This window comes from Myotis yumanensis, unplaced genomic scaffold (assembly GCF_028538775.1).
Source record: "Myotis yumanensis isolate MYYU_CA2020_CCGP unplaced genomic scaffold, mMyoYum1.0.hap1 SCAF_11, whole genome shotgun sequence".
Classification (NCBI taxonomy): Eukaryota; Metazoa; Chordata; class Mammalia; order Chiroptera; family Vespertilionidae; genus Myotis; species Myotis yumanensis.
This window is the reverse complement of record NW_027223762.1, coordinates 52424170-52442636: the sequence shown is the minus strand read 5'-3', so window position 1 is coordinate 52442636 and position 18467 is coordinate 52424170. Positions and strand designations below refer to the sequence as shown.

General features: G+C 44.1%; 1 protein-coding gene across 4 annotated transcripts in view; it reads right to left on the bottom strand.

Annotated features, from left to right (window-relative positions):
- The window catches only part of DNAH6 (dynein axonemal heavy chain 6), a 253702-nt gene that overhangs the window by 135006 nt on the left and 100229 nt on the right, over positions 1-18467 (bottom strand). For all 4 annotated transcript variants that reach the window (XR_011473183.1, XM_070429592.1, XM_070429593.1 and 1 more), the window contains exons 27-30: positions 16498-16623; positions 16257-16412; positions 15181-15342; positions 4773-4910 (exon numbers count right to left, since the gene is read on the bottom strand). Coding sequence is in view for 3 of the 4 variants with exons in the window: in XM_070429592.1 (XP_070285693.1) it covers positions 4773-4910; positions 15181-15342; positions 16257-16412; positions 16498-16623 (582 nt within the window). In the remaining variant the exon portion in view is untranslated. The remainder of the gene's footprint in view (positions 1-4772; positions 4911-15180; positions 15343-16256; positions 16413-16497; positions 16624-18467) is intronic.

Genomic DNA, 18467 nt, shown 5'->3' with positions numbered 1-18467 from the left:
TGCCTCTCATCAGGGAAGTAAGGAGACAGGTATTTCAGCCTGGCCGACACGGACATCCAGACCAGGAGCCTTACATCCTGGTCTGGCAGGACTTATGTGAGAACCCCCCGGCGTGGGTCAAGCCCTTCTTACCCCCTGGTTCTCTCCCCAGGTCTTCGGTCTCTGTCTGTGAGCCAGCAATCCTCCCTGTGAAGCCGGCTCTCCCCTCTCCTCCACCCTCTGTTCCTCCGGTCCTCCCGGACTCACAGCCTGATCTTATTCTCCTAGATTTCCCACCACCTTATGCTTCGCCTTTGCAGCCTCCGGCGGCCGAGGCACTGCAGCGGCCCGACCAAGTGCCTTCTCCGGCGCCCGGTCCAGCCCCCCTGCCAGCGTCCCCAACGGTGGCCTCCCCAGATTCCACCCTCGAGGTTTCTCTGCTGCCACCGGGCGACGGGCCAGCACAGTGGACTAGGAGCCGGCGCCAGCCGGATGAAGGACCTGTGGCCACTACTCTGCTGTTACGCCCTTACGGGCCTATGGTGGAAAATGGGAGCGGGGGGGAGATGCCGGGCCTCCAGTATTGGCCATTTTCTTCCTCTGACTTATATAATTGGAAAAATAATAACCCTCCTTTCTCTGAAGACCCCACTCGGTTAACAGGTCTCGTGGAGTCCCTTATGTTTTCTCATCAGCCAACCTGGGATGATTGTCAACAACTTCTGGGGACCCTCTTCACTACAGAGGAAAGAGACCGGATCCTGTTAGAAGCTCGGAAGAACGTTCCGGGGCAAGACGGGCGTCCGACACAGCTACAGAATGTTATTGATGACACCTTCCCATTGGCTCGCCCCGACTGGGACCCTAATACTCCGGAAGGTAGGGAGCATCTGTCCTCCTATCGCCAGGCTCTCGTGGCGGGTCTCCGGGCAGCTTCTAGGCGGCCCACCAATTTGGCTAAGGTAAGGGAGGTCGTCCAGGGTTCTGATGAATCTCCTGCAGTCTTTTTAGAGAGGTTAATGGAAGCCTATCGGAGGTTTACTCCCTTCGATCCGGAGTCGGAGGGCCAGAGGGCTTCAGTAGCCATGGCTTTCATTGGCCAATCCGCTGCAGATATAAGGCGGAAACTGCAGCGCCTTGATGGGCTGCAGGACCTCACTCTTAGAGACTTAGTTAAAGAAGCAGATAAAGTTTTTCATAAGAGAGAAACGGAGGAGGAGAAAGAGGAACGTAAGGAAAGGGAGAGAGAGGAAAGAGAGGATGCCAGGGATAGAAAGAGAGATAAAGCATTAACTAAAATCCTGGCCACAGCAGTCGGTAACAGTAAAGAGGGAGACAGGAAGGGAGGCAGTGCTGGGCCACGGCCGCGATCAAAATTGGACCCGGATCAGTGTGCCTATTGCAAGGAGTACGGGCATTGGAAGAAAGACTGCCCAAAGAGACCCAGGAAGGGCCTACAGGCTAAACCGCCCACCTTGCTGGCCCTGGATGAAGACTAGGGGCGACGGGGCTCGGAACCCCTCCCCGAGCTCAGGGTAAAGTTTGATGTGGAGGGGACTCCTGTTGATTTTGAGGTGGACACCGGAGCTGTTTACTCGGCATTACAAGCACCACTGGGGCCGCTGTCAACTAAGCGGTCCCTGGTAAGGGGTGCCAACGGCAGCCGATACCGAGCCTGGACCACCAAAAGAACTCTAGACTTAGGAAGGGGAAAGGTCCATCACTCCTTCCTGGTGATACCTGACTGCCCAGCTCCCCTCATGGGGAGAGATCTGCTTACCAAATTAAAAGCCCGCATCACCTTCAACCCCGAAGGGCCCAGAGTAGAGTTCTTGAGCCCCCTAGTCCAGCAACCAGTAGTAACAGCTCTAACAATGTCTATGGAGGATGAATACCGCCTGTATGACTCCCCGGTAAAGGAACAGGATGTAACAAGGTGGCTAGACAAGTATCCGGATGCCTGGGCGGAGAAGGCCGGATTAGGGCTGGCGAGAAATCAACCTCCGGTAGTGGTTGCCTTAAAAGCTTCTGCAGTTCCAATTCGGGTGAGGCAGTATCCCATGAGTAAGGAGGCTCGGGAAGGAATCAGGCCACATATTCTAAAGCTACTGCAGGGGGGCGTCCTGAAGCCCTGCCAGTCAGCTTGGAACACACCACTCCTTCCCGTCAAGAAACCAGGGACCGGGGATTACCGACCAGTGCAAGATCTACGAGAAGTTAACAGCAGGGTACAGGACATACACCCCACTGTCCCTAACCCTTACAATCTTCTGAGTTCCCTCCCACCTGACAGGAGCTGGTACACTGTATTGGATTTAAAGGATGCCTTTTTCTGCCTGCGGCTCTGCGAAAGCAGTCAACCTCTATTCGCTTTTGAATGGACCGACCCGGAGGCTGGTCTTGCAGGACAACTGACTTGGACCAGGCTGCCCCAAGGGTTTAAGAACTCCCCCACGATCTTCGATGAGGCCCTCCATCAGGACCTGGGCACCTTCAGAACCCAGCACCCGGAGATAACTCTGCTCCAGTATGTAGATGACCTGCTGCTGGCTGCGTCGTCTCGGGAAGAATGTGAGTACGGGACTCGCTCCTTGCTACGGGAGCTCGCTCGGCTTGGGTATAAGGCATCAGCTAAGAAGGCCCAGCTATGCAGACAGGAGGTTACTTTTCTAGGGTATACTCTCCGGGGAGGAAAACGCTGGTTAACTGAGGCGCGGAAAAAGACTGTTGTGCAGATCCCCACACCAACTTCCAGAAAACAACTCCGAGAGTTCTTGGGGACAGCTGGGTTCTGTAGACTGTGGATTCCGGGATTTGCCTCGCTAGCCGCCCCGCTGTACCCACTCCTGAAGGGGGACACAGAATTCTCTTGGGGGTCAGAACAACAGCGAGCCTTTGATGATATAAAAAGAGCCCTGCTATCAGCCCCAGCATTGGCGCTTCCTGATGTCGAAAAGCCCTTCACCCTTTACATAGAGGAGCAAGGGGGAGTGGCCCGGGGGGTCTTGACCCAGACTTTAGGACCCTGGAAAAGGCCTGTAGCCTACCTGTCCAAACGCTTGGATTCAGTAGCTGGGGGCTGGCCCCGCTGTCTTAAAGCTATAGCTGCCGCTGCCTTACTAGCCAAAGATGCAGACAAACTGACTCTGGGACAAAAACTAACTATTGTGGCCCCTCATATGCTGGAAAGTATCATCAGGCAGCCCCCAGACCGGTGGCTCTCGAATGTTCGCATCACGCACTATCAGAGCATTCTGTTAGACAAGGACCGAGTGACCTTCGGACCTCCAGTTACTTTAAACCCTGCCACTCTACTTCCGGATGAGGCTGCAGACCCGGTCCTACACTCCTGCCAGGATATCCTGGCAGAAGAAGCAGGAATCCGTCGTGACCTAAAGGACTCCCTCACATCGCTCTCAGAGGTAGTTCTGCAAAATAGACGTGGTCTCGACCTCCTGTTTATGCAGGAAGGAGGGCTCTGTGCAACCCTCAGGGAAGAGTGTTGTTTTTATGCCGATCATACAGGGGTAGTGGAGGAGTCCATGACCAAGCTTCGGCAGCGGCTAGCCGAGCGACAAAAGGAAAGGGAGGCGCAAAAGAGTTGGTTTGAATCTTGGTTTACACAGTCGCCATGGTTAACAACTCTGTTGTCAGCAATCGCAGGACCGCTCATAATCCTACTGTTAATCCTCTCTATAGGACCCTGCATCATAAATAAAATTATGGGATTCATACAACAGAGGGTAGGGGACATTAAACTCCTTGTCATCAGGCAACAGTACTCAGCCTTAGCTGAGCCTGAGGGTCTCTAAGATTAGAAACCGTCCACAGAAAAAGGGGGGAATGAGAGGCGCCAATATAATCAGGTCAGAGAGGTCAGAAAAGGAACAAACGGCACCAGAGCGTTACCAGAGTGTTACATTTTATGGCACCAGGGCAATCAGGAAGGTCAGAAGGGGGAGATGAAACAATCAACTTTTATGGGAGACAGCTGCAGCCAGGGAGGTTACGGGAGATGGCCGCAGCCCGGGAGTAAACTGAAAAACAAGCAACTTGATAAGAAACTAGACAGGCATTAATTCACAACGGCGCCAAGATTCCCAGAAGAGTGACCCCCTTGCTCCCCCCATTTACTTCCCCCGTTTGCTAGAGGGGTATATAACCTGTGCTTAAACTCTTAGTCAGGGCTGACAGCCGCTGCTCTGCTGCGTTCAGAGTAAGCTGTAAGCCCCAACATGTTGGTAGCTAAATAAACCCTTTGCCTTTTGCATGAGAAGCGTCTCTTGGTTCTTTGTGACAGCGGCTTGCGTCCCGGGCTTTACATGTCCAGTGGATGCTGGGGAGCCGAGTCCCCCTAGATTGCCCAGGCCTCCTCTCCCATCCTTCTACCAGCACTAGGCTGAGCCTGGGGGCCATTATGAAGGCAGTGGAGCCCAGAAGCAGCAGCGTTGAGAAACCTGGCAGAGAAGTAAATGTCCAAGGCAAGAACAAGAAAAGCGAGGAAGAAAGTAGGAGATGTGTGTGTGTGTGTGTGTGTGTGTGTGTGTGTGTGTTGGGGGTGGGAAGACGAACACAGTTCCAGGGCAGCACAGTGTCCGACATACGCTTGTTTCTGTGTTGCCTGCGTGAGGAATGAATTCTCCCAGCTAAGTCATGTCGCTATAGTACTTACCCATTACACTGCAAACATGCATCAGGCAGGCGGAAGTTAGCACTCTCCTGCCTCAGATGCAAAGGGCTGCCGGTTAATTACAAACTGGAGATGCTGCCTCGGGGGAGTTGCCCAGCCTTACCTTGGCAGCTTTGGCATTCCGAATGGTAATGAGCTGCTGTGCGATCACTGACAAAACTTCAATGTCAATTCGGTTAAATTCATCAAAGCAGCACCAGGCCCCTGACTGGGCCAGACCGCTGAAGAAGCGTCCCATCATCTGAAATCAAAATAACCCTGTTCAACCTTGTGTGACAAAGGGGGAATCCTTTAAAAGTTCAATGTTGAGCCCTACCCTGTTTGGCTCAGTGGATAGAGCCTCACCCCGTGGACTGAACTGTCCCCGGTTCGATTCTGGTCAAGGGCACGAAACTCCGTTGCAGGTTCCTTGACCATGGTTGTGGTGCGTGCAGGAGGCAACCCATCGATGTGTCTCTCTCACATCGATATTTCTCTCTGTCTCTCCCTCTTCCTTCTACTCTCTCTAAAAATCAATGGGAAAATATCCTCTGGTGAGGATTAACAACAACAACAAAAGTTAAATTTTGAGCTGAAATGTTAAAAGGGAAAGAGGCAGGATGTGCAAGTAAGTACTTGTTTTATGTGAATCCTGGGCTGTCATAAGTTGGCACCTTTCTGAGGAGAAACAGCTTTCTGTCTCTTTTTAAATGATTTGAAGCTCATTTTTATTTCAACTGTAATGACAATCTGACCAACTTTCCTACTTTTCATAACCTTCACTCACTTGTGTAAATACTTGACAGGTTCTCACAGAAATGCATGGCATCGACACACGTAAGGACTTACAAACACCCTGAAGACGGGTACTAATGGCAGCGCCCCCTGTCTGCACAGGCGACTGCAGACGGCAGGTAACACCCGGACCACGGAGGGAAGCGCAGCGCGCAGGTTAAGGCAGTGGCTCTAATTTCTGCAGCAGAATCCCGCCTGGCACAAATGTGCACACGTGGGCATCTAAAGTAGAATATTTCTTCAGAGACTTAAGTTTTGGGTTCAGCATTTGTACAAAATAATCTCCTTGCTTAGTTTCTGCCTTTTCTCTATAAAAGTCGTTCCTTTAGCTCCTGTCAGTGAACGGTGAACAGTGAAAGCTGCTTCATTATTCTGACGCTGGCAATTCAAAATGTGTTTTTAAAATGGATTTTTTCCATTATAGTTTACATTCAATATTATTCTGTATTGGTTTCAGATGTACCGCAAAGTTAGAAAACCATGTTCTTTACGGAGTGGCTGTGCCTGCTCACCCTCTTCAAGTACCCACCTGGCTCCAGGCCCATGTATCTAGATTTTATTGACTACATTCCCTACCCTGTAATTACATCTCTGTGGCTATTCTACAATTACCAATTTGTACTGCTTAATCCCTTCACCCTTTTCACCAGTCCCTCAAACCTCTCTCCCGTCTGGCAATCATTAGTCTATTCTCTGTATCTATGAGTCTGTTTCTATTTTGTTTGTCATTTATTTTTTTTCTTTAGATTCCACATGTAAGTAAAATCCTATGGTATTTGTCTTTATCTGACTTATTTCACTTAGCATAATGCCCTCTAGTTCCATCCGTGTTGTCACAAATGATAAGATTTTGTTCTTTTTAATAGCTGAATAATATTCTGTTGTATGTATGTACCACTTGTTTATTCAATCATCCAATCATGGGCACTTGAATTGCTTCCTTATCTTGGCTGCAGGGCTGCGGGGGCGGGGGGGGGGGGCAGCCTTTGTAGTATTCAGAAGGTGGGTTGTTCCCTGGTTCCCAGGGGAAGATGTTATAAGCTTGTTTGAATAATTCTGCAGTTTGGCAAGGAACGGAAACCTGCCAGGGATAAGCAGAAACCGTGCCCGGTCCCTTTGCTAAGAAGAGGTGCTTGACTCGGGGATCGGGGACCTTATTACTAGATACAGAATGAAGAGAAGAGCTTACAGTTAGGCCATTTGAGGCCCTCACAGTTTTGCCAGATGTTAAAGCAGCATATAATATTGAGCCTTAATTTTAGGCCTAATGTCCATACGGATATTCCACATTTTGTTTATCCCTCCATTAACTGATACACATTTGGGAAACTTCCACCTTTTTATTATTATGAATAATGACGCTATGAACATTTGTGTTTTGCGTGGACGTATATTTTCATTTCTCTTGGCAGTGAACATACCAAGGACTGGAATTGCTACGTACTACAGTAACTCTGTTTCACATTTGAGGAACCACCGAACTGTTTTCCACAGCATTTCGCAACCCCAGCAGCAGTGTCTGAGGGTTCTAGTCTCTCCACATCCTAGCGAACACTTGTTATTGTCTGTCTCTGATTGCAGCTGTCCTAGTGGGTGTGATGAGGCGTCTCGTTGTAAGATTAGTTCGCTCTGTTCCCCAGTGGCCGGTGATGTTGATAATCTTTTCCTGTGTTTACTGGTCATTTGTTTATCTCCTTTGGAGAACTGTCTATTCGACTCCTGGTCCACTGTGAAATTAGATTACCTGCCTTTTTATAATGGAGCTGTAACAGTTCTTTATATGTACTAGATTCACGCCTCCTATCGGATACATGATTTGTAAAAAATTTTCTCCTAGTTTGTGGGTTGAATTTTCACATTCTTGATGCTATCCTTTGAAACGCAAAAGGTTTAAATTTTGATGATAATGTCTGGTCTATCCAATTTTTCTTTTAGTTATATTTCTTGTGTCATAGCTAAGAAGCCATTGCATGATCCAAGGTCATAAAGATTTACACCTATGTTGTCTTCTAAGAGTTTCATTCTTTTAGCTGTTACACACTTAGGCTTTGATTCATTTTGAGTTAGTTTTTATATATAGGGTGAGAAAGGGGTTCAACTTCATTTTTTTTGCATTATTTGTTGAAAAGACTACTGACCACCAAATTACCTTCTCACTCTTGTAAAAAGTCAATTTACTGTAAGAGGCTTGTTTCCAAACTCTTAATTCTATCCTATTGATCCCGTTGTCTATCCTCTTGCCAGCCAGTGACCGCACTGTCCTGATTGCTCAGTAGCTTTGTAGAAAGTTTTGAAGTTGGGAAATGTGAGTTCACCAACTTTGCCTTTTCCCCCCTCCAAGGTTGCTTTGGCTATTTTGGATCCCCTAAATTTCCATACACTAGAGGAGAAACCAAGATGGCGGCATAGGTAAACACCGGAGTTTGCTGCCTCGAACAGCCACTTTAAAAATACAACTAAAAGACGGAACGGACATCACCCAGAACCACAGGAAGGCTGGCTGAGGAGAGACTCTTCAACTAGAAGGAAAAACAACAGCATTACGAGGCCCAGAGGAGGCGCAGTGTGGAAAATTTAAAGGTACGGTGGTGCGGTGGTGCGGAGGTGCGCACACAAAGCGGGCTGGTGGCTGAGGGCGGGGTTGTCGTTTTCAATCAGGAGTGAGTCTCAGACTCTGGGCTACAGATCCGGGCGAGTCTCTAGGGACCCAGACTCAAACGGGAGAAGCGGGACTGTCTGGCTACGGTCCCTCCGAGGTTTGCAGCGGTTGTGGGGACAGAGAGGCAGAGCCCCTGGAGATGGACTGAGAGCAGCCATAGCTGCTCCCTCCCCCAGCCCTGTTGAGCCCGCCCCGCCCAGGCCCTGCGCAGAGCCATTTGCCGATCGCCTCAGGCAAAGGCTGGACTAGCACCTCCCCAGAGGACTGAAGTTTTCCCACAGCTGATTCCTACAGCCAGTCGGCCTGGTGGTCAAATCCCTCTAGTATTAACTACAACAATTAAGGCTTGGCTAGAACAAGACTGTGCACAAAGACCACAAGGGGGTGCACCAAGAAAGCATAAAAGATGCGGAGACAAAAAAACATGACAGAAATGGAGGATATGGAGCTAAGAATCACAATTTTGAGGGCTTGCTATAAACTTGTGCAGAGCCTCACGAAAACTAATGAGACCCTCGATGCTACGATAAAGAAATTAGAAAGTAAGCATACACGGACTGAAATAAAGAATATTATACCCAATAGCAGACCAGAGGAGCACAAGAATCAAACCAAAGATTTGACAAAAAACACCCAATTGGAAAAGCAAAATGAAAAAAGAATCCGAAAGTGTGAAGATAGTGTAAGGAGCCTCTGGGACAGTTTCAAGCGTACCAACATCAGAATAATAGGGGTGCCAGAAGATGAAAGACAGCAAGATATTGAAAACCTATTTCAAGAAATAATGGCAGAAAACTTCCCCCACCTGGTGAAAGAAATGGACTTACAGGTCCAAGAAGCGCAGAGAACCCCAAACAAAAGGAATCCAAAGAGGACCACACCAAGACACATCATAATTAAAATGCCAAGAGCAAAAGACAAAGAGAGAATCTTAAAAGCAGCAAGAGAAAGAGACTCAATTACCTACAAGGGAATACCCATACGACTGTCAGCTGATTTCTCAACAGAAACTTTGCAGGCCAGAAGGGAATGGCAAGAAATATTCAAAGTGCTGAATACCAAGAACCTACAACCAAGATTACTTTATCCAGCAAAGCTATCATTCAGAACTGAAGGTCAGATAAAGAGCTTCACAGACAAGGAAAAGCTAAAGGAGTTCATCACCACTAAACCAGTATTAAACGAAATACTGAAAGGTATCCTTTAAGAAGAGGAAGAAGAAAAAGGTAAAGATACAAATTGTGAACAACAAACATGCATCTATCAACAAGTGAATCTAAGAATCAAGTGAATAAATAATCTGATATACAGAATGAACTGGTGATTATAATGAATCAGGGACATAGAAAGGGAATGGACTGACTATTCTTGGGGGGGTAAGGAAAATGGGAGATTCGGGAAGAGACTGGACAAAAATCGTGCACCTATGGATGAGGACAGTGGGTGGGGAGTGAGGGCGGAGGGTGGGGCGGGAACTGGAAGGAGGGGAGTTATGGGGGGGGAAGAGGAACAAATGTAATCTGAACAATAAAAATTTAATAAAAAAATAAATTAAAAAAAAATTCCAAAAAAAAAAAAAAATTTCCATACACTACATTTTAGGATAAGCTTGTCCATTTCTGCAAAGAAGCCAGCTGGGATTTTGACAGAGATTGCATTAAATCTGTAGATCTATACCTCAACATAATAAAAGCCATATATGACAGGCCCACAGCCAACATCATACTCAATGGTCAAAAACTAACACCATTTCCCCTAAGAACAGGAACAAGACAGGGATGCCCACTCTCACCACTCCTGTTCAACATAGTACTGGAAGTATTAGCCATTGCAATTAGGCAAGAAGAAGAAATAAAAGGCATCCAAATTGGAAAAGAGGAAGTAAAACTGTCCTTATTTGCAGATGACATGATATTATACATACAAAACCCTAGAGACTCCATCAAAAAGCTACTAGACTTAATACATGAATTTGGCAATGTAGCAGGATACAAAATTAACCCCAAGAAATCTGAGGCATTTCTATACACCAATAGTGAACTTTCAGAAAGAGAGATTATAAAAACAATCCCATTTACCATCGCACCAAAAAAATTAAGCTACCTAGGAATAAACTTAACTAAAGAGGTTAAAGACCTCTACTCAGAAAACTACAGGACGTTGAAAAAAGAGATAGAGGAAGACATAAACAGATGGAAGAACATACCATGTTCTTGGATTGGTAGAATCAACATCATTAAAATGTCCATACTACCCAAAGCAATCTATAAATTCAACGCACTTCCCATTAAAATACCAATGGCCTTCTTCAAAGATCTAGAACGAACTCTCCAAAAATTCATCTGGAATAAAAAAAGACCCCGAATAGCTGCAGCGATCCTGAGAAAGAACAAAGTAGGTGGGATCTCAATGCCAGATATCAAACTGTGTTACAAAGTCACTGTTCTCAAAACTGCCTGGTACTGGCACAAGAACAGACATATAGACCAGTGAAATAGAATAGAGAGTCCAGAAATTAGCCCGAACCAATATGCTCAATTAATTTTTGACAAAGGAGGCAAGAACATACAATGGAGCCAAGATAGTCTCTTCAATAAATGGTGTTGGGAAAATTGGACAGATATATGCAAGAAAATGAAACTAGACCACCAACTTACACCACACACAAGAATAAACTCAAAATGGATAAAGGACTTAAATGTACGACAGGAAACCATAAAAATTCTAGAAGAATACAAAGGCAACAAAATCTCAGACTTATGCCAAAACAATTTCTTCACTGATACAGCTCCTAGGGCAGTTGAAACTAAAGAGAAAATGAACAAATGGGACTACATCAAAATAAAAAGCTTCTGCACAGCAAAAGAAACCATCAACAAAACAACAAGAAAACCCACCTCTTGGGAAAACATATTTGCCAACGTCATATCTGATAAGGGCTTAATCTCCAAAATTTATAGGGAACTCATACAACTTAACAAAAAGAAGATAAACAATCCAATCAAAAAATGGGCAAAGGAGCTAAATAGACACCTTTCAAAAGAGGACATTCAGAAAGCCAAGAGACATATGAAAACATGCTCAAAGTCACTCATCATCCGAGAGATGCAAATCAAAACAACAATGAGGTACCATCTCACACCTGTCAGAATGGCCATCATCAACAAATCAACAAACGACAAGTGCTGGAGAGGATGTGGAGAAAAAGGAACACTTGTGCACTGCTGGTGGGAATGCAGACTGGTGCAGCCACTATGGAAGGCAGTATGGAGGTTCCTCAAAAAATTGGAAATGGAACTCCCATTTGACCCTGTGATCCCACTACTAGGAATATATCCCAAGAAACCAGAAACACCTATCAGAAAGGATATATGTAACCAGATGTTCATAGCAGCACAATTCACCATAGCTAAGATCTGGAAACAGCCTAAGTGCCCATCAGTAGATGAATGGATTAGAAAACTGTGGTACATCTACACGATGGAATACTATGCTGCTGTTAAAAAGAAGGAACTCCTACCATTTGCAACATCATGGATGGAACTGGAGAGCATTATGCTAAGTGAAACAAGCCAGTCAATGAAGGAAAAATACCACATGATCTCACTCATTCATGGATAATAAAGACCATTACAAACTTTTGAACAATAATAGATACAGAGGCAGAGCTGCCTCAAACTGATTGTCAAACTGCAGTGGGAAGGCCAGAGATAGTTGGGGGGCAGGAGGGAGGGGAGTAAGAGATCAACCGAAGGACTTGTATGCATGCATATAAGCATAACTAATGGACATAAGACACTGGGGGGTAAGGGAGGGTAGGGGTTTGTCAAGGGCGGGGGGGAAAAAAGGACACTTATGTAATACCCTTTGTAATACTTTAAGCGAAAAAAAAAAAATCTGTAGATCTATTTGGGGAGAATTGCCATATTAGTAACATGAAGTTTTCTAATTCATTAAAGTGGGATATGTTTCCATTTATTTAGGTTCTGCTTAATTTCTTTCAACTTTTAGAAAAGTGGGAATATTAGCTCTGTTAGTGACCAAAAGGCATACATGGTCAAAACAGTTAGGATCTGCTGGATTAAATAAAGCTAAACAGATTCCCTCCTGATTGTGGGACTTTATAACATAGTTAGCATGCTACTTTGTGATGTGAAAATCTAGAAGGGAAATGAAGCAGAACACAGATTTTTCGTGTGTTTTTCTGCATATGCTGTAGTAGGATTCTAAGTAACATACTTTGGGGAGGTGCTGTTTTACATATTAATATTTTACTGATGTCTTTCCCATAACTGAGGGGCTCTACATCTTTGTAGTTTTCAGAGTATAAGTCTGATCTTTTGTTAAATATAGTTCTAAGTAATTCGTTCTTTTGATGCTATTTTAATGGAATTGTCTTCTTAATATTCTTTTTGGATTGTTTGTTGCTATTTTACGTAGAATTAAATTGATTTTTGTATATTGGTCTTGTATCCTGCAATCTTGCTGAAATTTGTTTACTAGTAGTTTTAATTGTGTGTGTGTATTCTTCAGGATTTTTAAAATACACGATCATGCTATTTATAAGTAGAGACAATTTTACTTCTTCCCTTCCAATCTAGATGCCTTTCATTTCATTTTCTGGGATTAGTGTCCTGCCTAGGGCCACTAGTACGATGTTGAATAAAAGAGGAGGGAAGGCATTCTTGTCGTGTTCTTAATTTTAGGTGGAAATCATTCAGTCTTTCACCAATAATTAGATGTTAGCTGTGAGTTTTTCTTACATGCTCTTTTTTTTTTTTTTCAGACGGAAGAAGTTATCTTCTATTCCTAGTATGTTGAGTGTTTTTATCAAGAAGGTGTTTTGTTTGTTGGTTTATCTAAGTCAGAGCTCACGATGATACTGGTCATCGGAGTTGGGAAGTGGCCACAACTAGCTAAGTGGTTACAAGGACTGCCCGGCCTAGATCACCAATGACACCAAATGCCTGTGGCACCAACAGAAGACAAAGAGAATGAAACTTTTCTCCATCAGAATGGTTTTATGTGGTATGCATCACACCTGCTGACGACTTGCTGAAGTAAGGACAGAACTTGCTGATGTAAGCACAGAACTCCGGGGAGGTAAAAAAGACGATTTTTGATCAAGGTGGGTTCTCAGGGCTTGGAATCACTTACTTTTAACATATAAAAAAAGAGCCTTTATTTTGTTTTTCATGCTGATTAATCATGACGTGAAAGTTCCTCTAGTTTTAATACTCATTGTTTAAACGTAGATCTTAAAAATTCTCATCACAAGAAAAAAAAATTCTCTAACCATGTTTGGTGATGAATGCTAACTACACTGACTTTGGTCACCATTTTGCAATACATCGAATCACTCTGTTGCACACCTGAAACTATCATAATGTTGTATGTCAATTATACCTCAATAAAAAAATAAAAAAAAAACACAAAAAAAATTTAAAGAAAGGAGACTCAATGTTAATAGATGGGAGGCATATTGGAAGCTCCCTTCTTTCCCTTCATGTATGCTTTCCGAAAGCCCACCAAGGAAGCCACGCCGAGCGGCCCGCCACCTCTGCATGCAGACTGATGGATGATTTGTCCTTCTCTTGTTTCTGCTTCTGGGGGAGGTGCCTGCCACCTCCCTCCCAATGGTAGGGGTAAGGTGGGGGTGGCAAGTGAGAAGTCTTCCTCTTGCCACATGTTTGACTGGAATATTGACAAGGATGGCCGTTGTCTTTTTCTGATGATCCTTTAGACCAGGGATGGGGAGCCTTTTTTCTGCGATGGGCCATCTAGATATTTATAACATCATCTGCAGACCATTCAAAATTGCCAACTTAAAAATTAGCCTGCTATATTTAGTCACACAATTAACTCACCACTACTGCCTTGGTAGGGCCAGACCCAATGATTCTGAGGGCCTTATATGGCCCGTGGGCCGGGTGTTCCCTACCCTTGCTTTAGACCTTTTAAGAGGTGTGACTTTCCAAATTAGGAATGAACATGCTAATAGAGCAGTTCCCAAAGTGTTGTCTGGGGAACCCTGTAAGTCCCAGAGTTTCTTTCAGGGGGCTCTGCAAAGTAGAAGTATTTTCATAGTCATATTAAAATCTTATTTGCCTTTTTTTTACTCTCATTTTCTCACAAGACTACAGATTATGAAAAAGTCATTGATATGGTTTCAATTTTCACATTGCAAATAATCTTCAAGAAACTGTTGCTTATCAAGTTTTGGTGTGGTTTCAAAGAAGAATATCAACAATTATCTGGAACTATTAAAATATCCCTCTCTTTTTTGGGTACATCTCTGTGTGGGGCTAGATTTTCTTCAACTATTTCAACCAAAATAACATATCTCAACAGCCTGACTGCAGAAGTAGATGTGAGAATCCGGCTGTCATCTATTATGCCAAACATTAGAAATTTTCAAAAATATAAAACAATGTCACTATTTTCCCTGAATTTTTTGTTTGGGAAAGTAGTTATTTTTCACAGATCATATGTTTATGCTAACACGTAATAGATTTATTATCATTATTTTAAAATAAGTATTTTAAATGTGTCAGTTTTAATTTCTAACATAATAAATAGCAACAGATGTAATCCACATGTATAAACAAAAGGTTATGAGAATTCAATAATTTTTAAGAGTGTAAAGGGGTCCTCTGACAAAAACAACAACTGGAAAAATCTAATGATGAATTCTCACCTCCTATGTATTTCATTTTCAATACACAATTTTCTGAATAGCTCATCTCGTCCTGTAAGCTTATTCCTTATTCTTAGGTTTCCCTGTTTTATCGTGTACATACCCATCTTTCTTCTTTGTACTTACTGACATGAGTACATTTTTAATTTTACCAGCATTTGACAAGTCCCCCACCGGCCTTGATTTCTACCCGGACCACCCAGACTGCCTTATGGTGATGCTTCTCCTTTGCTCTATGTATTCCACTGTAACCATCCCTAACCCACTAATTTTCTCTTGTTTGACATCACTCTGTTCTCTCCTTCTTTTGTTATGTCATGTTGCAAATAGAGAAAGCTGCATGAAGCACTTAACGTGAGGGTTCAGATGCCGGGACCGTACCTTGTAGTCTAAACCATCGGAACAGTTAAAGACCACACACTGGATGGCAAGAGCTTTTGCTAGGTCTTTGGTAGTCTCGGTTTTCCCAGTGCCAGCAGGACCAGCTGGGGCACCTCCCAGGTCGAGCTGCAAAGCCCCCATGAGGCATAGGTAACAGCGATCCTGAAGAAATCGGTAAACTGTTATTATTATTATTATTGTTATTTTAATATATTTTTATTGATTTCAGAGAGAAAGGGAGAGGAAGAGAGAGAGAGAAACATCAATGATGAGAGAATAATTGATTGGCTGCCTCCCCCACACTCCCCACTGGCGATCAAGCCCGCAACCCGGGCATGTGCCCTAGACCAGAACCAAACCCAGGACCCTTCAGTCTGCAGGCCGACACTCCATCCACTAAGCCACACCAGCTAGAGCGATAAACTGTTATTATTGAAGGGAACTGATTCTAGCCGCAAAATCATAAGTCCTGCCCTTTCTAGGGGAGGCAGGTCATTCTTTTCTGTGAAAGGTTTTGTAGAAATTGAAAAATACCCAAAGATCCAGGCACAGAATTAATGCAAACCTTGGCTTCACAAAGATGTAGTCAAGAGCAAATCCTTTCAAGAGTTAATGTTAGGCCGAGGCTGGTTTGGCTCAGTGGATAGAGCATCAGCCTGCGGACTGAAGGGTCCCAGGTTCGATTCCGGTCAAGGGCACGTACGTTGGTTGCGGGCACATCCCCAGTGGGAGATGTGCAGGAGGCAGCTGGTCGATGTTTCTCTCTCATCGATGTTTCTAACTCTCTATCCCTCTCCCTTCCTCTCTGTAAAAAATCAATAAAATATATTTAAAAAAAAAAAAGAGTTAATGTTAGATAAAACTTTTCCAGACTATTTATAATAATAAAAGCATAATATGCTAATTAGACCGGACAACCTTCCTGATGAAGCTGAGGCCGCAGGGGCCGAGGCAGAAGCAGCCGCTGCGGCTGCGAGGGCTGAGCCCCTTACACAAATTTTGTGCATCTGGCCTCTAGTTTTTGATAAAATAAAGCACTCTTGTTTCAACATTAACCTAAGTGATCAGTAACTTACCGTGAGAGGAGTAATAACTAATCTTGGGCACGCACCCAAATATTCATAGCCATAAGTGTATTGAGAGAGCGCCATTCTAGCCACACAGTTATCTACGTCTATATCCCAATAATAGCGCAGTTGTCTCTGCCAGTCAAAGGAATCCACTTCCTCTACCTACATAAGTGATAAAAATGATATGCATATTAGATGCACTAATTTCAGGAAATAATATGTTATTTTACTCAAATGAAACAGGTACCTGGGCTTCAACAAGATCGGTGACAATGTCTCTTGCATGTACATCAATAGTAATTAAGGCAGTTATGATGTTTCTGTGTATTTTAGAAAGATGGCCTCGAACTAATGCAGCCAGGTCAGTTAATCTCTAAAAATTAAGAGAGAAATTATCTGGGTGAGGATTAACAAAAAAATAAAAGAGAAATTATCATAATGAACTTTTAAAAATCAGTTTACATATGTTAAATTCAGAGTAGACATTTGCCAAAACTATCTAAGTTTAAGAATCGAGATGGATCCAAGATGGCGGCTGATAGGACAGCAGGTTGCAGGATAGTGTGTGAGTGAGAGAGCGAAAGGAGAGTGCGTGGACATGCAGGGAGTGTCTGTATTTGTGAGTGAGGGATAGCTATATAACACAGGACTGTTGGGGACTGGTGGACCAGGCTCTCCTGGCTGGGCAGCCTCTATTGCTGCTGAAATCTCTCCTGGAGCAGCCAGCTCTGCCGCAGAGACCACACCATCTTGAAGGGGAGAGTGGCTGTGATTGAAAGCCCAGCCTTACCTTCAACTGGGGAGACCTCGGATACCTCCTGGGACCCTACAACCACATCGCCCAGGGACCAGATGCCTCAGCTGCAAACCCACGAACACCAAGACTCTAGCCTCCCCAGCCGTGGGCACTTAAAAAAAGTTTGTCCAGGGGGAGACAAAGCAGCATCAAGTACACAGACGAGCCCTGCACCTTCTCACAGAGCAGATAGAAGGAACAGCTGAATCGAACAACATCCACCTGGAATTGGTGAAATAAACACAGCTGCTGAGGCAATCCATAGACAGAAAGATCAGAGATCACCTAGAGAGAGCTCTGCCTCCTCAGATTCACCTGGGTGTTTGTAGTTTGGGTGTTTGTTGTTTGCATTTTTTGGATTAGTTGTTGTTTGCATTCATCTCAGAGTGTTTGTTGTTTGCATTTTTTTGATTAGCTGTTGGTTTTTTGGAGTTTTCTCCCCATATACATATATTTTTTCCCCTTCTTTTTTCTCCTCTTTCTTCTCTCTTTTACGTTTTTTCCTTTTCTCAATATCATTTTTGCATTCTGTTCTCTCCCGTAATTTTCTTTTCTCTGGCAGTCACCTGGATTTGGGGTTGTTGGTATCATGAATACATTTGTGCATGGTGCCCTGTGTGTTGTGTCTTGTCGTATTGTATTTTGTGCCTTTAAGTCAACACAGGAGAGAGAGAGCTACATAACCAGACACCCTGAGAGGAGTGAACATGGGGAGACAAAGAAACAGCCCTCATACAAAAGAAAAGGAGGAATCATGGGAAAAGGAAGTAAATGAAATGGAGGCAAGCAATATGTCAGAGAAAGAATTCAGAGCAATGGTCATAAGGACGTTGAAAAGGTTGGAAGACAAATTCAACAATATGTGTAAGAACCAAGAGGAAATGAAGAAGAACCAAGAAGAAATGAAAAATGACATCACTGCAATAAAGAACACAATAGAAAGTATCAACAGTAAACTAGAAGAAGTGGAGGACCGCATCAGTGAGCTAGAACAAGGTAGGAAAAAATACCCAAGCAGAGCAGCAACTGGAAAAACAACTTAAAAATAGGAGGAGAGCCTAAGGCAGTGATGGCAAACCTTTTGAGCTCGTCATGTCAGCATTTTGAAAAACCCTAACTTAACTCTGGTGCCGTGTCACATATAAAAATTTTTTGATATTTGCAACCATAGTAAAACAAAGACATATTTTTGATATTTATTTTATATATTTAAATGCCATTTAACAAAGAAAAATCAACCAAAATATGAGTTCGCATGTCACCTCTGACACGCGTGTCATAGGTTCGCCATCACTGGCCTAAGGGAACTTTGGGACACCAATAAATGAAATAGCATCTGCATAATAGGGGTCCCAGAAGGAGAGGAAAGTGAGCAAGGAATAGAAAACCTGTTTGAAGAAATAATGACAGAAAACTTCCTT